At 32.2% G+C, this 19,248-nt stretch overlaps 4 protein-coding genes across 4 annotated transcripts; all 4 read right to left on the bottom strand.

The window, feature by feature from the left end:
• Positions 1-416: 416 nt before the first annotated feature.
• LOC132915346 (baculoviral IAP repeat-containing protein 3-like) lies at positions 417-1,535 on the bottom strand. The gene is made up of 3 exons (XM_060975150.1): positions 894-1,535; positions 727-811; positions 417-607 (listed from the first exon to the last, which is right to left on the bottom strand). Exons 1-3 carry the CDS (start codon positions 1,533-1,535, stop codon positions 417-419), a joined length of 918 nt encoding a protein of 305 aa, XP_060831133.1.
• Positions 1,536-6,217: 4,682 nt separating this feature from the next.
• LOC132915345 (baculoviral IAP repeat-containing protein 3-like) lies at positions 6,218-7,336 on the bottom strand. The gene is made up of 3 exons (XM_060975149.1): positions 6,695-7,336; positions 6,528-6,612; positions 6,218-6,408 (listed from the first exon to the last, which is right to left on the bottom strand). Exons 1-3 carry the CDS (start codon positions 7,334-7,336, stop codon positions 6,218-6,220), a joined length of 918 nt encoding a protein of 305 aa, XP_060831132.1.
• Positions 7,337-11,982: 4,646 nt separating this feature from the next.
• LOC132915344 (E3 ubiquitin-protein ligase XIAP-like) lies at positions 11,983-13,100 on the bottom strand. Its single transcript, XM_060975148.1, has 3 exons — positions 12,459-13,100; positions 12,293-12,377; positions 11,983-12,173 (listed from the first exon to the last, which is right to left on the bottom strand). The coding sequence occupies exons 1-3, from the start codon at positions 13,098-13,100 to the stop codon at positions 11,983-11,985; spliced, it is 918 nt and encodes a 305-aa protein (XP_060831131.1).
• Positions 13,101-17,733: 4,633 nt separating this feature from the next.
• On the bottom strand, positions 17,734-18,852 carry LOC132915343 (E3 ubiquitin-protein ligase XIAP-like). Its single transcript, XM_060975146.1, has 3 exons — positions 18,211-18,852; positions 18,044-18,128; positions 17,734-17,924 (listed from the first exon to the last, which is right to left on the bottom strand). Exons 1-3 carry the CDS (start codon positions 18,850-18,852, stop codon positions 17,734-17,736), a joined length of 918 nt encoding a protein of 305 aa, XP_060831129.1.
• Positions 18,853-19,248: the final 396 nt, after the last annotated feature.

The raw sequence follows: 19,248 nt of genomic DNA, 5'->3' as shown, positions 1-19,248 counted from the left end.
TGCGGTAGCTATTTTTAAATAGAGAAGATTACAAGCGAAGCATAAAGAATGAAAGTACAATAAGAGAAAAAGTAAGCTATGACTTTTATGATTAGAAATATATATGTATAATACAGTTTCATTTTACTAACAATAAGGGGAATAAAACAAGGAACAATTAGTTAGATTACTAAAAAATAAGTTAACTTTATTCAGGTAAGAGAAGATACATGATTCAGATTAATGTTTAATTAAGTAACAGTTAAAATAAAAGAAAAGTCAAAAATATACAGAAAAAATGTATTTGATTAGATTAATAATATGTTTCTATTTGCATATTATCACACATTTTAATGTTACGTTTTAATGTTTTAATATTTGTTAAAAATTATTATTATTTATACATAATTACATATATATATATACATGTGCATGCGTTAAGCAGAAGCTATACGAACTACAGCTTTAACTTCTTCCCGGCAAATTATGCATTTCAGAAAAGCAGGGGCGCAATAATTACATGTTGCGAGATGTCCGCAAGGTAGGAATGCAATTGTTGCTTCTCGTCTCATGCAAACTTTACACGATCGAGCATCCTCCAATTCCTGATTTTCTTGTTCCAGAGCAGCTAAAATAGTAAACAGTATATTTAAATATAATATATATTACAAATTTGTTATACGTATACGGATTTCATACAAATTAAAGAAAAAATGATCTATCTGTGTTTTTATTTTCACTACTTACCACATTTCTCAACGAGAGTCATCTCGTCAGTTTCATTTTCATCATGGGATCTCTCATGATTGCCAACTGTAGTTTCTATTCGTGCCTGTAATAAATATAATGTACATAAGTATATATTGGAATTGTTAATTATACATATGGTCCAGGGTGTAAGTTTTTCTACTTACTTCTGTAAGAGTTTCGTAGAAGTCTTGGCCTGTTACATTCTTAATATATTCCAAACCCCGTGCTTTGATTGTATAACAACATCCAGGAGACGAAATTGCATGTCGATTCCACGGATCTTCTCCTGGACTCCAATTGTCCATAGCAATTCCACAATGGTGACAGACAACCGTATCATTTACTCCGTTGAAGTAGAAGCCTGCATCGGCTAATTCTTCACTTTTTATATGTGTATTAGGCCATGTTGCGAATGTGCCTAATCTGGATTCGTAAGTATGATATTTCGAATTTGCTTCTTTGCTAACTGTTCTTGATCCCAAGCGGCTCTGTCTTTTCATTGGCACATTGCCGCAATTTTGATTGCGGACGAATCCGCACTCTGGTGAATATGCCTTGTGAATTTGCATGGGAGTATTAGGCTCTAAACGGTAATTTAACTTCACTTGACACACGAAACATTTGATTGTATTCGATGTGCCCGTATAAAAGAATCCTGCTGCTGCAAGGGGAATGGCAACATATACAGGCCAGTTTCGAAAAGTCAAGAGTCTTGCTGTTTCAAAACGAAGATCACATCGTTCTTGAATGCCACGCGACGTCGATGGAACCGACGACATTGGATTAATCGTTTGCATCGGCAACATTTCTGATACTGACGACGTCGTACGAATGAACCACACAAACTATTCCACTCTTACAGTAATACTGAACCTTGTATCTTAAACCTTGCTGCTAGGACGTGCCTATTTTATACAGTGATCCCTTCATCCCACTATAGGGCACTGTGCAAAGTGCGCAAGTTGTCGACCAATCAAATGTCACTGATGCTCCACCCCTTACCGTACCGCAATGTACCGTACTATAGTAGTAGTAGAAGAGTAGAAGGAAAATATCTGTGCTAAAAATTATTAATCATCGCGGAACATGATAAAATTATTTTTACAAATAAGTATACAATTTTTTCAACGTGTGAAACATCTCACACAGGGTTTCTGCAGGAAAATTCAACAGTTTGTAAGAATTTATTAATTTATTTTGAGATAAAGTTCTCTCGCGATGCGAATAATAAGACGCCGTAGCATTATGTTATGTTATATTTTATCTATCATATCATGTCACTTGTCACTTTTCGCAAATGTTCCTTACCTTTGGCAACAATATACCATAGTTTGGCGCTAAAATTGTTAATTGCGTATGCACTAGATGATAGTAAAAACGAAGATTAAAGCTATTAATTATTAAAGCGATACACTTAGCTTGAAAAGCAATTAAATCTTGAAAAATATCGAGGGGATCGTTCTCGTTTGACAAATGCGAAAAAAAAGTATCGACGAAGTAAAACCATTGAAATAGACGATGCCTATGTTTTGTTACCAACAATCCTGAAATTGCTAAAATGAGTGATCATTCTCATTATTGAACGTCTGATATCTAGTGTTTATATTCGTGTTCAATGTAGCGGCGTATCTACGGTATCCGATTTCGCTTGTTTTTTCTTTAATTTTCTTTATTTTTCTCTAGCATTTTGCATTTTATGCATATTCGGTGGCAAAGATTCTTAGGGCCACAAGTGAACGTTCTAAATTTCCCATTTTTGTTGTATCTTGCTGTATGTTTCTAATTCCTAAGAAAACAGGTAGTAGAATTTCAAAAGAAAAATCTTTCCATATATAACGGTTCTATAATAACGGGTGCGTTTCTTATTCGCTTTATCTCTCCTATGAAAATTCAGCTATTATGCTAAACATTCTATGATTGTATGGAATTTTCGTTAGCCTAAATGAGTTTTTCTCCAATACAATCGAGTGGAAAGATATGTTTTCTAAAGGTGACGAATGAGCAGATAATTTTATTCTCCTGCCTTTCCTGCCCGTATGTCTTGAAGGAAACCTCTTTATGATTAACGTCCAACGAGCCTCTATTGAATATTTGCATCAACTTCGAAGCGATACGAAGCTTTTACATTGTTGTACTTTGAAAAAATAAACTGTTATTATACTTTGAAAAATAAATTATACCGCATATCTCCTATTACTAATTATTAAATTTGATTTCCTTCACAGGACTTTTCAGATCTGTGTATACAACTATGCCTACGACTACGAAACAAGTTCTTCTGCTCTTTTCTTCTCTTATCAAAATGTAACTTTCCTAATCAAAATAACATATATCCATTAGAAATAGAAAAGGATACATCGAATATTCTTCTCCTTTTCTCTCTCTCTCTCTCTCTCTCTCTCTTTTATTTTCACTGTCTCTTATTAGAATTCTGTAATCCATACCAGGGTCGGTGTGACCTTTTGTGGGGCCAACTTCAAAAATTTATTATACATATATATAGATATCGCAATCATATATCGTCTTTGGTACTTTTCGCAAAAGTTCCTTGCAACAATATACCATCGTGTGGCACTAAAAGTGTTAATTGCGTATGCACTAGATGATAGTAAAAACGAAGATCGAAGCTATCAATTATTAAAGCGATACACTTAGCTTGAAAAGCAGTAAAATCTTGAAAACTATCGAGGGGAACGTTCTCGTTTGACAAATGTGAAAAAAAGTATCGACGAAGTAAAACCATTAAAATCGACGATGCCTATGTTTTGTTACTAACAATCCTGAAATTGCTAAAATGAATAATCGTTCTCATTGTTGAATGTCTTTATATTCGTGTTCAATGAAGCGGCGTATCTACGGTATCCTATTGCTCTCATTTCGCTTGTTTTTCGAATTTTTCATTATCTTTCTCTAGCATCTTGCATTTTATGCGCCTTAGGCACCAAAGATTCTGAGCTGGAAATCTAAACTGGCTTTTGTCGAGATAAATGTCATGTTGGTATCATCACTGGTTCCTAAATCCAGATTTGGTACAACTGCTTGCGATTCTCTTCTGTTTTCCCCCGTCCGTCACGTTTGTTTTTATCTGCGTAACCAATGTATCGTAAATGGTTGTGCAAGGTGGTGAAATACACAGCATACGAAACTAATTAGTTTATTAATCTGTATGAATCAATTAAATATCAAAAGCAAAACCAATGTAATAACAGCTTTAAACGGCATCTGAAAAACGATAACATCCAAGGAAACAACTTGCGATTTAAAGAGTCGTATATGGAAAAATTCAAAGGTTTATTATAAATTGATATAAAAGGATTACTCTGAACATTTGTCAATGATTTTCTATGCAATAATGTAATAATTCTATATAATAACGTTCTCTGTTAATGTTGTGCATTATGTTGTAAGCTTTTCTATATTTGCTTATCAATGAAATTTAAATTGACTTGTGTTGCAACTGTCTACCCTATTCTATAAATTATTTCAAGAAATGTAAGTATAGCAGCTGTTTCTTCCATGTTTATGTAAAAAGGTATTATATGAGTTTTCAAGTAACCGATACTTTGTGACCTCATTATTTTGTTTAACAAAACTTCAGCTGATTAATGTTTTTATAAATTAAAAATTTTAAAAATTTACAGCTATTGAAAATGTTTATTTTAGGATTTACTACCACTGCACATTTTTTCACGATATTGTACATCAATACAATCTGTTTGTCTTTTTGTACAGTTCCCCAGATCTAGCAACATGCAGACCTTCGTTAAGACCTTAAGAGGGAAAACTATTACTCTTGAAGTGGAAGTTTCTGACACAATAGGGAATGTGAAAGCTAAGATCCAAGAGAAAGAGATTATTATTACCGCCAATGCCAGAAATCCACAATGGAAACATATACAAAATAACTAGGATATTTTAATTTAACCGTATGGCTTGCAAAGATTACAGTCCATTCGGTCACAAGATTTAAATATTAAAGTAAAGACAAAGAAGATCCTGATACTAGTCTTGAATATGTGCTTGAATTTAGTCCATTGCGCCAACAAAATGTTCCTCCAACTATGAATGATGAAAATGTATTTGGGGAAAATAAACCAACGCCACCACGTTACAGGATACCTCCAAGAGCAATAATTTTCAATTCAGAAGAAGCAAAAATGTTTGTTTTACTGAAACATTGCGGATTAGATCTATATGTGCCTATATTTCTTGAACAATGTATCCATATATATATATACATATATATATATATATATATATGTATATATATATGTATGTATGTATGTATGTATGTATGTATGTATGTATGTATGTATGTATGTATGTATGTATGTATGTATGTGTAAAATTTTATTACAAATTAATATTGTAAATTTATTTTAGGTTGACATTGATTTGTTTATGACTTATAACTAATGAATGTTTAATTGAAATTGGTATAAAAAATGAAGCTGACAGAAAAGCTATATTCGAAGTGATTAACAGATCATAAAAAATCAGCGACGCAAAAGGAATTTATTACCTTTTATTAATTATATCTAATTATATATCATTATTTTATTTGTTGTATACTAAAGCTGTTTTAATGTATAAATTTAAAAATATAATATCTTATGTTATAGCATATTAGTGTTATTTCTTATGCCAGCTTAGTACACTTAAGAACACATATGATACATTTCATTCTTTGCTTATAAAGATACATTTACATACATTCAAATACGAAATGGCTGTAAAATTGTTGTATTCTTGATATGTGATAATACTTTATTAATAAGTACACTTTTTTTTGCTTTAGGATCATGCGGAATTGAACGCACATTTAGACAATCACTCAATTCGCTATTCTTCATTTGATCTAACTGATTTATCTTTTCCATTGTCACCGCAATATTGTTTTGATACTATTTAGTAAATTATATAATAATTGTATGTAATTTTAACTTAATCATACAGAAATTAGAAACATAAATATGTGTATACTGGATAAAGATGAGCTACTGTCTTTATCAGATTTAGCCCTTGATAGTTTCTCCTTTAGCGTTAAATGTTTTTGTCTTTGATCTTTTTCTTGCGGTAGCTATTTTTAAATAGAGAAGATTACAAGCGAAGCATAAAGAATGAAAGTACAATAAGAGAAAAAGTAAGCTATGACTTTTATGATTAGAAATATATATGTATAATACAGTTTCATTTTACTAACAATAAGGGGAATAAAACAAGGAACAATTAGTTAGATTACTAAAAAATAAGTTAACTTTATTCAGGTAAGAGAAGATACATGATTCAGATTAATGTTTAATTAAGTAACAGTTAAAATAAAAGAAAAGTCAAAAATATACAGAAAAAATGTATTTGATTAGATTAATAATATGTTTCTATTTGCATATTATCACACATTTTAATGTTACGTTTTAATGTTTTAATATTTGTTAAAAATTATTATTATTTATACATAATTACATATATATATATACATGTGCATGCGTTAAGCAGAAGCTATACGAACTACAGCTTTAACTTCTTCCCGGCAAATTATGCATTTCAGAAAAGCAGGGGCGCAATAATTACATGTTGCGAGATGTCCGCAAGGTAGGAATGCAATTGTTGCTTCTCGTCTCATGCAAACTTTACACGATCGAGCATCCTCCAATTCCTGATTTTCTTGTTCCAGAGCAGCTAAAATAGTAAACAGTATATTTAAATATAATATATATTACAAATTTGTTATACGTATACGGATTTCATACAAATTAAAGAAAAAATGATCTATCTGTGTTTTTATTTTCACTACTTACCACATTTCTCAACGAGAGTCATCTCGTCAGTTTCATTTTCATCATGGGATCTCTCATGATTGCCAACTGTAGTTTCTATTCGTGCCTGTAATAAATATAATGTACATAAGTATATATTGGAATTGTTAATTATACATATGGTCCAGGGTGTAAGTTTTTCTACTTACTTCTGTAAGAGTTTCGTAGAAGTCTTGGCCTGTTACATTCTTAATATATTCCAAACCCCGTGCTTTGATTGTATAACAACATCCAGGAGACGAAATTGCATGTCGATTCCACGGATCTTCTCCTGGACTCCAATTGTCCATAGCAATTCCACAATGGTGACAGACAACCGTATCATTTACTCCGTTGAAGTAGAAGCCTGCATCGGCTAATTCTTCACTTTTTATATGTGTATTAGGCCATGTTGCGAATGTGCCTAATCTGGATTCGTAAGTATCATATTTCGAATTTGCTTCTTTGCTAACTGTTCTTGATCCCAAGCGGCTCTGTCTTTTCATTGGCACATTGCCGCAATTTTGATTGCGGACGAATCCGCACTCTGGTGAATATGCCTTGTGAATTTGCATGGGAGTATTAGGCTCTAAACGGTAATTTAACTTCACTTGACACACGAAACATTTGATTGTATTCGATGTGCCCGTATAAAAGAATCCTGCTGCTGCAAGGGGAATGGCAACATATACAGGCCAGTTTCGAAAAGTCAAGAGTCTTGCTGTTTCAAAACGAAGATCACATCGTTCTTGAATGCCACGCGACGTCGATGGAACCGACGACATTGGATTAATCGTTTGCATCGGCAACATTTCTGATACTGACGACGTCGTACGAATGAACCACACGAACTATTCCACTCTTACAGTAATACTGAACCTTGAATCTTAAACCTTGCTGCTAGGACGTGCCTATTTTATACAGTGATCCCTTCATCCCACTATAGGGCACTGTGCAAAGTGCGCAAGTTGTCGACCAATCAAATGTCACTGATGCTCCACCCCTTACCGTACCGCAATGTACCGTACTATAGTAGTAGTAGAAGAGTAGAAGGAAAATATCTGTGCTAAAAATTATTAATCATCGCGGAACATGATAAAATTATTTTTACAAATAAGTATACAATTTTTTCAACGTGTGAAACATCTCACACAGGGTTTCTGCAGGAAAATTCAACAGTTTGTAAGAATTTATTAATTTATTTTGAGATAAAGTTCTCTCGCGATGCGAATAATAAGACGCCGTAGCATTATGTTATGTTATATTTTATCTATCATATCATGTCACTTGTCACTTTTCGCAAATGTTCCTTACCTTTGGCAACAATATACCATAGTTTGGCGCTAAAATTGTTAATTGCGTATGCACTAGACGATAGTAAAAACGAAGATTGAAGCTATTAATTATTAAAGCGATACACTTAGCTTGAAAAGCAATTAAATCTTGAAAAATATCGAGGGGATCGTTCTCGTTTGACAAATGCGAAAAAAAAGTATCGACGAAGTAAAACCATTGAAATAGACGATGCCTATGTTTTGTTACCAACAATCCTGAAATTGCTAAAATGAGTGATCATTCTCATTATTGAACGTCTGATATCTAGTGTTTATATTCGTGTTCAATGTAGCGGCGTATCTACGGTATCCGATTTCGCTTGTTTTTTCTTTAATTTTCTTTATTTTTCTCTAGCATTTTGCATTTTATGCATATTCGGTGGCAAAGATTCTTAGGGCCACAAGTGAACGTTCTAAATTTCCCATTTTTGTTGTATCTTGCTGTATGTTTCTAATTCCTAAGAAAACAGGTAGTAGAATTTCAAAAGAAAAATCTTTCCATATATAACGGTTCTATAATAACGGGTGCGTTTCTTATTCGCTTTATCTCTCCTAAGAAAATTCAGCTATTACGCTAAACATTCTATGATTGTATGGAATTTTCGTTAGCCTAAATGAGTTTTTCTCCAATACAATCGAGTGGAAAGATATGTTTTCTAAAGGTGACGAATGAGCAGATAATTTTATTCTCCTGCCTTTCCTGCCCGTATGTCTTGAAGGAAACCTCTTTATGATTAACGTCCAACGAGCCTCTATTGAATATTTGCATCAACTTCGAAGCGATACGAAGCTTTTACATTGTTGTACTTTGAAAAAATAAACTGTTATTATACTTTGAAAAATAAATTATACCGCATATCTCCTATTACTAATTATTAAATTTGATTTCCTTCACAGGACTTTTCAGATCTTCTGCTCTTTTCTTCTCTTATCAAAATGTAACTTTCCTAATCAAAATAATATATATCCATTAGAAATAGAAAAGGATACATCGAATATTCTTCTCCTTTTCTCTCTCTCTCTCTCTCTCTCTCTCTCTCTCTCTCTCTTTTATTTTCACTGTCTCTTATTAGAATTCTGTAATCCATACCAGGGTCGGTGTGACCTTTTGTGGGGCCAACTTCAAAAATTTATTATACATATATATAGATATCGCAATCATATATCGTCTTTGGTACTTTTCGCAAAAGTTCCTTGCAACAATATACCATCGTGTGGCACTAAAAGTGTTAATTGCGTATGCACTAGATGATAGTAAAAACGAAGATCGAAGCTATCAATTATTAAAGCGATACACTTAGCTTGAAAAGCAGTAAAATCTTGAAAAATATCGAGGGGAACGTTCTCGTTTGACAAATGTGAAAAAAAGTATCGACGAAGTAAAACCATTAAAATCGACGATGCCTATGTTTTGTTACTAACAATCCTGAAATTGCTAAAATGAATAATCGTTCTCATTGTTGAATGTTTTTATATTCGTGTTCAATGAAGCGACGTATCTACGGTATCCCATTGCTCTCATTTCGCTTGTTTTTCGAATTTTTCATTATCTTTCTCTAGCATCTTGCATTTTATGCGCCTTAGGCACCAAAGATTCTGAGCTGGAAATCTAAACTGGCTTTTGTCGAGATAAATGTCATGTTGGTATCATCACTGGTTCCTAAATCCAGATTTGGTACAACTGCTTGCGATTCTCTTCTGTTTTCCCCCGTCCGTCACGTTTGTTTTTATCTGCGTAACCAATGTATCGTAAATGGTTGTGCAAGGTGGTGAAATACACAGCATACGAAACTAATTAGTTTATTAATCTGTATGAATCAATTAAATATCAAAAGCAAAACCAATGTAATAACAGCTTTAAACGGCATCTGAAAAACGATAACATCCAAGGAAACAACTTGCGATTTAAAGAGTCGTATATGGAAAAATTCAAAGGTTTATTATAAATTGATATAAAAGGATTACTCTGAACATTTGTCAATGATTTTCTATGCAATAATGTAATAATTCTATATAATAACGTTCTCTGTTAATGTTGTGCATTATGTTGTAAGCTTTTCTATATTTGCTTATCAATGAAATTTAAATTGACTTGTGTTGCAACTGTCTACCCTATTCTATAAATTATTTCAAGAAATGTAAGTATAGCAGCTGTTTCTTCCATGTTTATGTAAAAAGGTATTATATGAGTTTTCAAGTAACCGATACTTTGTGACCTCATTATTTTGTTTAACAAAACTTCAGCTGATTAATGTTTTTATAAATTAAAAATTTTAAAAATTTACAGCTATTGAAAATGTTTATTTTAGGATTTACTACCACTGCACATTTTTTCACGATATTGTACATCAATACAATCTGTTTGTCTTTTTGTGCAGTTCCCCAGATGTAGCAACATGCAGACCTTCGTTAAGACCTTAAGAGGGAAAACTATTACTCTTGAAGTGGAAGTTTCTGACACAATAGGGAATGTGAAAGCTAAGATCCAAGAGAAAGAGATTATTATTACCGCCAATGCCAGAAATCCACAATGGAAACATATACAAAATAACTAGGATATTTTAATTTAACCGTATGGCTTGCAAAGATTACAGTCCATTCGGTCACAAGATTTAAATATTAAAGTAAAGACAAAGAAGATCCTGATACTAGTCTTGAATATGTGCTTGAATTTAGTCCATTGCGCCAACAAAATGTTCCTCCAACTATGAATGATGAAAATGTATTTGGGGAAAATAAACCAACGCCACCACGTTACAGGATACCTCCAAGAGCAATAATTTTCAATTCAGAAGAAGCAAAAATGTTTGTTTTACTGAAACATTGCGGATTAGATCTATATGTGCCTATATTTCTTGAACAATGTATCCATATATATATATACATATATATATATATATATATATGTATATATATATGTATGTATGTATGTATGTATGTATGTATGTATGTATGTATGTATGTATGTATGTATGTGTAAAATTTTATTACAAATTAATATTGTAAATTTATTTTAGGTTGACATTGATTTGTTTATGACTTATAACTAATGAATGTTTAATTGAAATTGGTATAAAAAATGAAGCTGACAGAAAAGCTATATTCGAAGTGATTAACAGATCATAAAAAATCAGCGACGCAAAAGGAATTTATTACCTTTTATTAATTATATCTAATTATATATCATTATTTTATTTGTTGTATACTAAAGCTGTTTTAATGTATAAATTTAAAAATATAATATCTTATGTTATAGCATATTAGTGTTATTTCTTATGCCAGCTTAGTACACTTAAGAACACATATGATACATTTCATTCTTTGCTTATAAAGATACATTTACATACATTCAAATACGAAATGGCTGTAAAATTGTTGTATTCTTGATATGTGATAATACTTTATTAATAAGTACACTTTTTTTTGCTTTAGGATCATGCGGAATTGAACGCACATTTAGACAATCACTCAATTCGCTATTCTTCATTTGATCTAACTGATTTATCTTTTCCATTGTCACCGCAATATTGTTTTGATACTATTTAGTAAATTATATAATAATTGTATGTAATTTTAACTTAATCATACAGAAATTAGAAACATAAATATGTGTATACTGGATAAAGATGAGCTACTGTCTTTATCAGATTTAGCCCTTGATAGTTTCTCCTTTAGCGTTAAATGTTTTTGTCTTTGATCTTTTTCTTGCGGTAGCTATTTTTAAATAGAGAAGATTACAAGCGAAGCATAAAGAATGAAAGTACAATAAGAGAAAAAGTAAGCTATGACTTTTATGATTAGAAATATATATATGTATAATACAGTTTCATTTTACTAACAATAAGGGGAATAAAACAAGGAACAATTAGTTAGATTACTAAAAAATAAGTTAACTTTATTCAGGTAAGAGAAGATACATGATTCAGATTAATGTTTAATTAAGTAACAGTTAAAATAAAAGAAAAGTCAAAAATATACAGAAAAAATGTATTCGATTAGATTAATAATATGTTTCTATTTGCATATTATCACACATTTTAATGTTACGTTTTAATGTTTTAATATTTGTTAAAAATTATTATTATTTATACATAATTACATATATATATATACATGTGCATGCATTAAGCAGAAGCTATACGAACTACAGCTTTAACTTCTTCCCGGCAAATTATGCATTTCAGAAAAGCAGGGGCGCAATAATTACATGTTGCGAGATGTCCGCAAGGTAGGAATGCAATTGTTGCTTCTCGTCTCATGCAAACTTTACACGATCGAGCATCCTCCAATTCCTGATTTTCTTGTTCCAGAGCAGCTAAAATAGTAAATAGTATATTTAAATATAATATATATTACAAATTTGTTATACGTATACGGATTTCATACAAATTAAAGAAAAAATGATCTATCTGTATTTTTATTTTCACTACTTACCACATTTCTCAACGAGAGTCATCTCGTCAGTTTCATTTTCATCATGGGATCTCTCATGATTGCCAACTGTAGTTTCTATTCGTGCCTGTAATAAATATAATGTACATAAGTATATATTGGAATTATTAATTATAATATGGTTCAGGGTGTAAGTTTTTCTACTTACTTCTGTAGGAGTTTCGTAGAAGTCTTGGCCTGTTACATTCTTAATATATTCCAAACCCCGTGCTTTGATTGTATAACAACATCCAGGAGACGAAATTGCATGTCGATTCCACGGATCTTCTCCTGGACTCCAATTGTCCATAGCAATTCCACAATGGTGACAGACAACCGTATCATTTACTCCGTTGAAGTAGAAGCCTGCATCGGCTAATTCTTCACTTTTTATATGTGTATTAGGCCATGTTGCGAATGTGCCTAATCTGGATTCGTAAGTATCATATTTCGAATTTGCTTCTTTGCTAACTGTTCTTGATCCCAAGCGGCTCTGTCTTTTCATTGGCACATTGCCGCAATTTTGATTGCGGACGAATCCGCACTCTGGTGAATATGCCTTGTGAATTTGCATGGGAGTATTAGGCTCTAAACGGTAATTTAACTTCACTTGACACACGAAACATTTGATTGTATTCGATGTGCCCGTATAAAAGAATCCTGCTGCTGCAAGGGGAATGGCAACATATACAGGCCAGTTTCGAAAAGTCAAGAGTCTTGCTGTTTCAAAACGAAGATCACATCGTTCTTGAATGCCACGCGACGTCGATGGAACCGACGACATTGGATTAATCGTTTGCATCGGCAACATTTCTGATACTGACGACGTCGTACGAATGAACCACACGAACTATTCCACTCTTACAGTAATACTGAACCTTGAATCTTAAACCTTGCTGCTAGGACGTGCCTATTTTATACAGTGATCCCTTCATCCCACTATAGGGCACTGTGCAAAGTGCGCAAGTTGTCGACCAATCAAATGTCACTGATGCTCCACCCCTTACCGTACCGCAATGTACCGTACTATAGTAGTAGTAGAAGAGTAGAAGGAAAATATCTGTGCTAAAAATTATTAATCATCGCGGAACATGATAAAATTATTTTTACAAATAAGTATACAATTTTTTCAACGTGTGAAACATCTCACACAGGGTTTCTGCAGGAAAATTCAACAGTTTGTAAGAATTTATTAATTTATTTTGAGATGAAGTTCTCTCGCGATGCGAATAATAAGACGCCGTAGCATTATGTTATATTATATTTTATCTATCATATCATGTCACTTGTCACTTTTCGCAAATGTTCCTTACCTTTGGCAACAATATACCATAGTTTGGCGCTAAAATTGTTAATTGCGTATGCACTAGACGATAGTAAAAACGAAGATTGAAGCTATTAATTATTAAAGCGATACACTTAGCTTGAAAAGCAATTAAATCTTGAAAAATATCGAGGGGATCGTTCTCGTTTGACAAATGCGAAAAAAAAGTATCGACGAAGTAAAACCATTGAAATAGACGATGCCTATGTTTTGTTACCAACAATCCTGAAATTGCTAAAATGAGTGATCATTCTCATTATTGAACGTCTGATATCTAGTGTTTATATTCGTGTTCAATGTAGCGGCGTATCTACGGTATCCGATTTCGCTTGTTTTTTCTTTAATTTTCTTTATTTTTCTCTAGCATTTTGCATTTTATGCATATTCGGTGGCAAAGATTCTTAGGGCCACAAGTGAACGTTCTAAATTTCCCATTTTTGTTGTATCTTGCTGTATGTTTCTAATTCCTAAGAAAACAGGTAGTAGAATTTCAAAAGAAAAATCTTTCCATATATAACGGTTCTATAATAACGGGTGCGTTTCTTATTCGCTTTATCTCTCCTAAGAAAATTCAGCTATTACGCTAAACATTCTATGATTGTATGGAATTTTCGTTAGCCTAAATGAGTTTTTCTCCAATACAATCGAGTGGAAAGATATGTTTTCTAAAGGTGACGAATGAGCAGATAATTTTATTCTCCTGCCTTTCCTGCCCGTATGTCTTGAAGGAAACCTCTTTATGATTAACGTCCAACGAGCCTCTATTGAATATTTGCATCAACTTCGAAGCGATACGAAGCTTTTACATTGTTGTACTTTGAAAAAATAAACTGTTATTATACTTTGAAAAATAAATTATACCGCATATCTCCTATTACTAATTATTAAATTTGATTTCCTTCACAGGACTTTTCAGATCTTCTGCTCTTTTCTTCTCTTATCAAAATGTAACTTTCCTAATCAAAATAATATATATCCATTAGAAATAGAAAAGGATACATCGAATATTCTTCTCCTTTTCTCTCTCTCTCTCTCTCTCTCTCTCTCTCTCTTTTATTTTCACTGTCTCTTATTAGAATTCTGTAATCCATACCAGGGTCGGTGTGACCTTTTGTGGGGCCAACTTCAAAAATTTATTATACATATATATAGATATCGCAATCATATATCGTCTTTGGTACTTTTCGCAAAAGTTCCTTGCAACAATATACCATCGTGTGGCACTAAAAGTGTTAATTGCGTATGCACTAGATGATAGTAAAAACGAAGATCGAAGCTATCAATTATTAAAGCGATACACTTAGCTTGAAAAGCAGTAAAATCTTGAAAAATATCGAGGGGAACGTTCTCGTTTGACAAATGTGAAAAAAAGTATCGACGAAGTAAAACCATTAAAATCGACGATGCCTATGTTTTGTTACTAACAATCCTGAAATTGCTAAAATGAATAATCGTTCTCATTGTTGAATGTCTTTATATTCGTGTTCAATGAAGCGACGTATCTACGGTATCCCATTGCTCTCATTTCGCTTGTTTTTCGAATTTTTCATTATCTTTCTCTAGCATCTTGCATTTTATGCGCCTTAGGCACCAAAGATTCTGAGCTGGAAATCTAAACTGGCTTTTGTCGAGATAAATGTCATGTTGGTATCATCACTGGTTCCTAAATCCAGATTTGGTACAACTGCTTGCGATTCTCTTCTGTTTTCCCCCGTCCGTCACGTTTGTTTTTATCTGCGTAACCAATGTATCGTAAATGGTTGTGCAAGGTGGTGAAATACACAGCATACGAAACTAATTAGTTTATTAATCTGTATGAATCAATTAAATATCAAAAGCAAAACCAATGTAATAACAGCTTTAAACGGCATCTGAAAAACGATAACATCCAAGGAAACAACTTGCGATTTAAAGAGTCGTATATGGAAAAATTCAAAGGTTTATTATAAATTGATATAAAAGGATTACTCTGAACATTTGTCAATGATTTTCTATGCAATAATGTAATAATTCTATATAATAACGTTCTCTGTTAATGTTGTGCATTATGTTGTAAGCTTTTCTATATTTGCTTATCAATGAAATTTAAATTGACTTGTGTTGCAACTGTCTACCCTATTCTATAAATTATTTCAAGAAATGTAAGTATAGCAGCTGTTTCTTCCATGTTTATGTAAAAAGGTATTATATGAGTTTTCAAGTAACCGATACTTTGTGACCTCATTATTTTGTTTAACAAAACTTCAGCTGATTAATGTTTTTATAAATTAAAAATTTTAAAAATTTACAGCTATTGAAAATGTTTATTTTAGGATTTACTACCACTGCACATTTTTTCACGATATTGTACATCAATACAATCTGTTTGTCTTTTTGTACAGTTCCCCAGATCTAGCAACATGCAGACCTTCGTTAAGACCTTAAGAGGGAAAACTATTACTCTTGAAGTGGAAGTTTCTGACACAATAGGGAATGTGAAAGCTAAGATCCAAGAGAAAGAGATTATTATTACCGCCAATGCCAGAAATCCACAATGGAAACATATACAAAATAACTAGGATATTTTAATTTAACCGTATGGCTTGCAAAGATTACAGTCCATTCGGTCACAAGATTTAAATATTAAAGTAAAGACAAAGAAGATCCTGATACTAGTCTTGAATATGTGCTTGAATTTAGTCCATTGCGCCAACAAAATGTTCCTCCAACTATGAATGATGAAAATGTATTTGGGGAAAATAAACCAACGCCACCACGTTACAGGATACCTCCAAGAGCAATAATTTTCAATTCAGAAGAAGCAAAAATGTTTGTTTTACTGAAACATTGCGGATTAGATCTATATGTGCCTATATTTCTTGAACAATGTATCCATATATATATATATATATATATATATAATATATATATATATATATATATATATGTATGTATGTATGTATGTATGTATGTATGTATGTATGTATGTGTAAAATTTTATTACAAATTAATATTGTAAATTTATTTTAGATTGACATTGATTTGTTTATGACTTATAACTAATGAATGTTTAATTGAAATTGGTATAAAAAATGAAGCTGACAGAAAAGCTATATTCGAAGTGATTAACAGATCATAAAAAATCAGCGACGCAAAAGGAATTTATTACCTTTTATTAATTATATCTAATTATATATCATTATTTTATTTGTTGTATACTAAAGCTGTTTTAATGTATAAATTTAAAAATATAATATCTTATGTTATAGCATATTAGTGTTATTTCTTATGCCAGCTTAGTACACTTAAGAACACATATGATACATTTCATTCTTTGCTTATAAAGATACATTTACATACATTCAAATACGAAATGGCTGTAAAATTGTTGTATTCTTGATATGTGATAATACTTTATTAATAAGTACACTTTTTTTTGCTTTAGGATCATGCGGAATTGAACGCACATTTAGACAATCACTCAATTCGCTATTCTTCATTTGATCTAACTGATTTATCTTTTCCATTGTCACCGCAATATTGTTTTGATACTATTTAGTAAATTATATAATAATTGTATGTAATTTTAACTTAATCATACAGAAATTAGAAACATAAATATGTGTATACTGGATAAAGATGAGCTACTGTCTTTATCAGATTTAGCCCTTGATAGTTTCTCCTTTAGCGTTAAATGTTTTTGTCTTTGATCTTTTTCTTGCGGTAGCTATTTTTAAATAGAGAAGATTACAAGCGAAGCATAAAGAATGAAAGTACAATAAGAGAAAAAGTAAGCTATGACTTTTATGATTAGAAATATATATATGTATAATACAGTTTCATTTTACTAACAATAAGGGGAATAAAACAAGGAACAATTAGTTAGATTACTAAAAAATAAGTTAACTTTATTCAGGTAAGAGAAGATACATGATTCAGATTAATGTTTAATTAAGTAACAGTTAAAATAAAAGAAAAGTCAAAAATATACAGAAAAAATGTATTCGATTAGATTAATAATATGTTTCTATTTGCATATTATCACACATTTTAATGTTACGTTTTAATGTTTTAATATTTGTTAAAAATTATTATTATTTATACATAATTACATATATATATATATATACATGTGCATGCATTAAGCAGAAGCTATACGAACTACAGCTTTAACTTCTTCCCGGCAAATTATGCATTTCAGAAAAGCAGGGGCGCAATAATTACATGTTGCGAGATGTCCGCAAGGTAGGAATGCAATTGTTGCTTCTCGTCTCATGCAAACTTTACACGATCGAGCATCCTCCAATTCCTGATTTTCTTGTTCCAGAGCAGCTAAAATAGTAAACAGTATATTTAAATATAATATATATTACAAATTTGTTATACGTATACGGATTTCATACAAATTAAAGAAAAAATGATCTATCTGTATTTTTATTTTCACTACTTACCACATTTCTCAACGAGAGTCATCTCGTCAGTTTCATTTTCATCATGGGATCTCTCATGATTGCCAACTGTAGTTTCTATTCGTGCCTGTAATAAATATAATGTACATAAGTATATATTGGAATTATTAATTATACATATGGTTCAGGGTGTAAGTTTTTCTACTTACTTCTGTAGGAGTTTCGTAGAAGTCTTGGCCTGTTACATTCTTAATATATTCCAAACCCCGTGCTTTGATTGTATAACAACATCCAGGAGACGAAATTGCATGTCGATTCCACGGATCTTCTCCTGGACTCCAATTGTCCATAGCAATTCCACAATGGTGACAGACAACCGTATCATTTACTCCGTTGAAGTAGAAGCCTGCATCGGCTAATTCTTCACTTTTTATATGTGTATTAGGCCATGTTGCGAATGTGCCTAATCTGGATTCGTAAGTATCATATTTCGAATTTGCTTCTTTGCTAACTGTTCTTGATCCCAAGCGGCTCTGTCTTTTCATTGGCACATTGCCGCAATTTTGATTGCGGACGAATCCGCACTCTGGTGAATATGCCTTGTGAATTTGCATGGGAGTATTAGGCTCTAAACGGTAATTTAACTTCACTTGACACACGAAACATTTGATTGTATTCGATGTGCCCGTATAAAAGAATCCTGCTGCTGCAAGGGGAATGGCAACATATACAGGCCAGTTTCGAAAAGTCAAGAGTCTTGCTGTTTCAAAACGAAGATCACATCGTTCTTGAATGCCACGCGACGTCGATGGAACCGACGACATTGGATTAATCGTTTGCATCGGCAACATTTCTGATACTGACGACGTCGTACGAATGAACCACGCGAACTATTCCACTCTTACAGTAATACTGAACCTTGAATCTTAAACCTTGCTGCTAGGACGTGCCTATTTTATACAGTGATCCCTTCATCCCACTATAGGGCACTGTGCAAAGTGCGCAAGTTGTCGACCAATCAAATGTCACTGATGCTCCACCCCTTACCGTACCGCAATGTACCGTACTATAGTAGTAGTAGAAGAGTAGAAGGAAAATATCTGTGCTAAAAATTATTAATCATCGCGGAACATGATAAAATTATTTTTACAAATAAGTATACAATTTTTTCAACGTGTGAAACATCTCACACAGGGTTTCTGCAGGAAAATTCAACAGTTTGTAAGAATTTATTAATTTATTTTGAG

Source organism: Bombus pascuorum, chromosome 16, assembly GCF_905332965.1.
Source record: "Bombus pascuorum chromosome 16, iyBomPasc1.1, whole genome shotgun sequence".
Lineage (NCBI taxonomy): Eukaryota > Metazoa > Arthropoda > Insecta > Hymenoptera > Apidae > Bombus > Bombus pascuorum.
Note: the sequence above shows the minus strand (reverse complement) of the source record. Positions and strands in the feature narration are given on the sequence as shown.

What these genes read in the sequence shown, in the direction of transcription:
- LOC132915345 (XM_060975149.1), bottom strand. Translation starts at nt 7,336, where the DNA reads ATGTTGCCGATGCAAACGATTAATCCAATGTCGTCGGTTCCATCGACG. An exon ending in TCTACGAAACTCTTACAGAA is followed by an intron (nt 6,613 to 6,694) that starts GTAAGTAGAAAA and finishes TATTTATTACAG; the next exon opens with GCACGAATAGAAACTACAGT. An exon ending in GACTCTCGTTGAGAAATGTG is followed by an intron (nt 6,409 to 6,527) that starts GTAAGTAGTGAA and finishes TTACTATTTTAG; the next exon opens with CTGCTCTGGAACAAGAAAAT.
- LOC132915346 (XM_060975150.1), bottom strand. Translation starts at nt 1,535, where the DNA reads ATGTTGCCGATGCAAACGATTAATCCAATGTCGTCGGTTCCATCGACG. An exon ending in TCTACGAAACTCTTACAGAA is followed by an intron (nt 812 to 893) that starts GTAAGTAGAAAA and finishes TATTTATTACAG; the next exon opens with GCACGAATAGAAACTACAGT. An exon ending in GACTCTCGTTGAGAAATGTG is followed by an intron (nt 608 to 726) that starts GTAAGTAGTGAA and finishes TTACTATTTTAG; the next exon opens with CTGCTCTGGAACAAGAAAAT.
- LOC132915343 (XM_060975146.1), bottom strand. Translation starts at nt 18,852, where the DNA reads ATGTTGCCGATGCAAACGATTAATCCAATGTCGTCGGTTCCATCGACG. An exon ending in TCTACGAAACTCCTACAGAA is followed by an intron (nt 18,129 to 18,210) that starts GTAAGTAGAAAA and finishes TATTTATTACAG; the next exon opens with GCACGAATAGAAACTACAGT. An exon ending in GACTCTCGTTGAGAAATGTG is followed by an intron (nt 17,925 to 18,043) that starts GTAAGTAGTGAA and finishes TTACTATTTTAG; the next exon opens with CTGCTCTGGAACAAGAAAAT.
- LOC132915344 (XM_060975148.1), bottom strand. Translation starts at nt 13,100, where the DNA reads ATGTTGCCGATGCAAACGATTAATCCAATGTCGTCGGTTCCATCGACG. An exon ending in TCTACGAAACTCCTACAGAA is followed by an intron (nt 12,378 to 12,458) that starts GTAAGTAGAAAA and finishes TATTTATTACAG; the next exon opens with GCACGAATAGAAACTACAGT. An exon ending in GACTCTCGTTGAGAAATGTG is followed by an intron (nt 12,174 to 12,292) that starts GTAAGTAGTGAA and finishes TTACTATTTTAG; the next exon opens with CTGCTCTGGAACAAGAAAAT.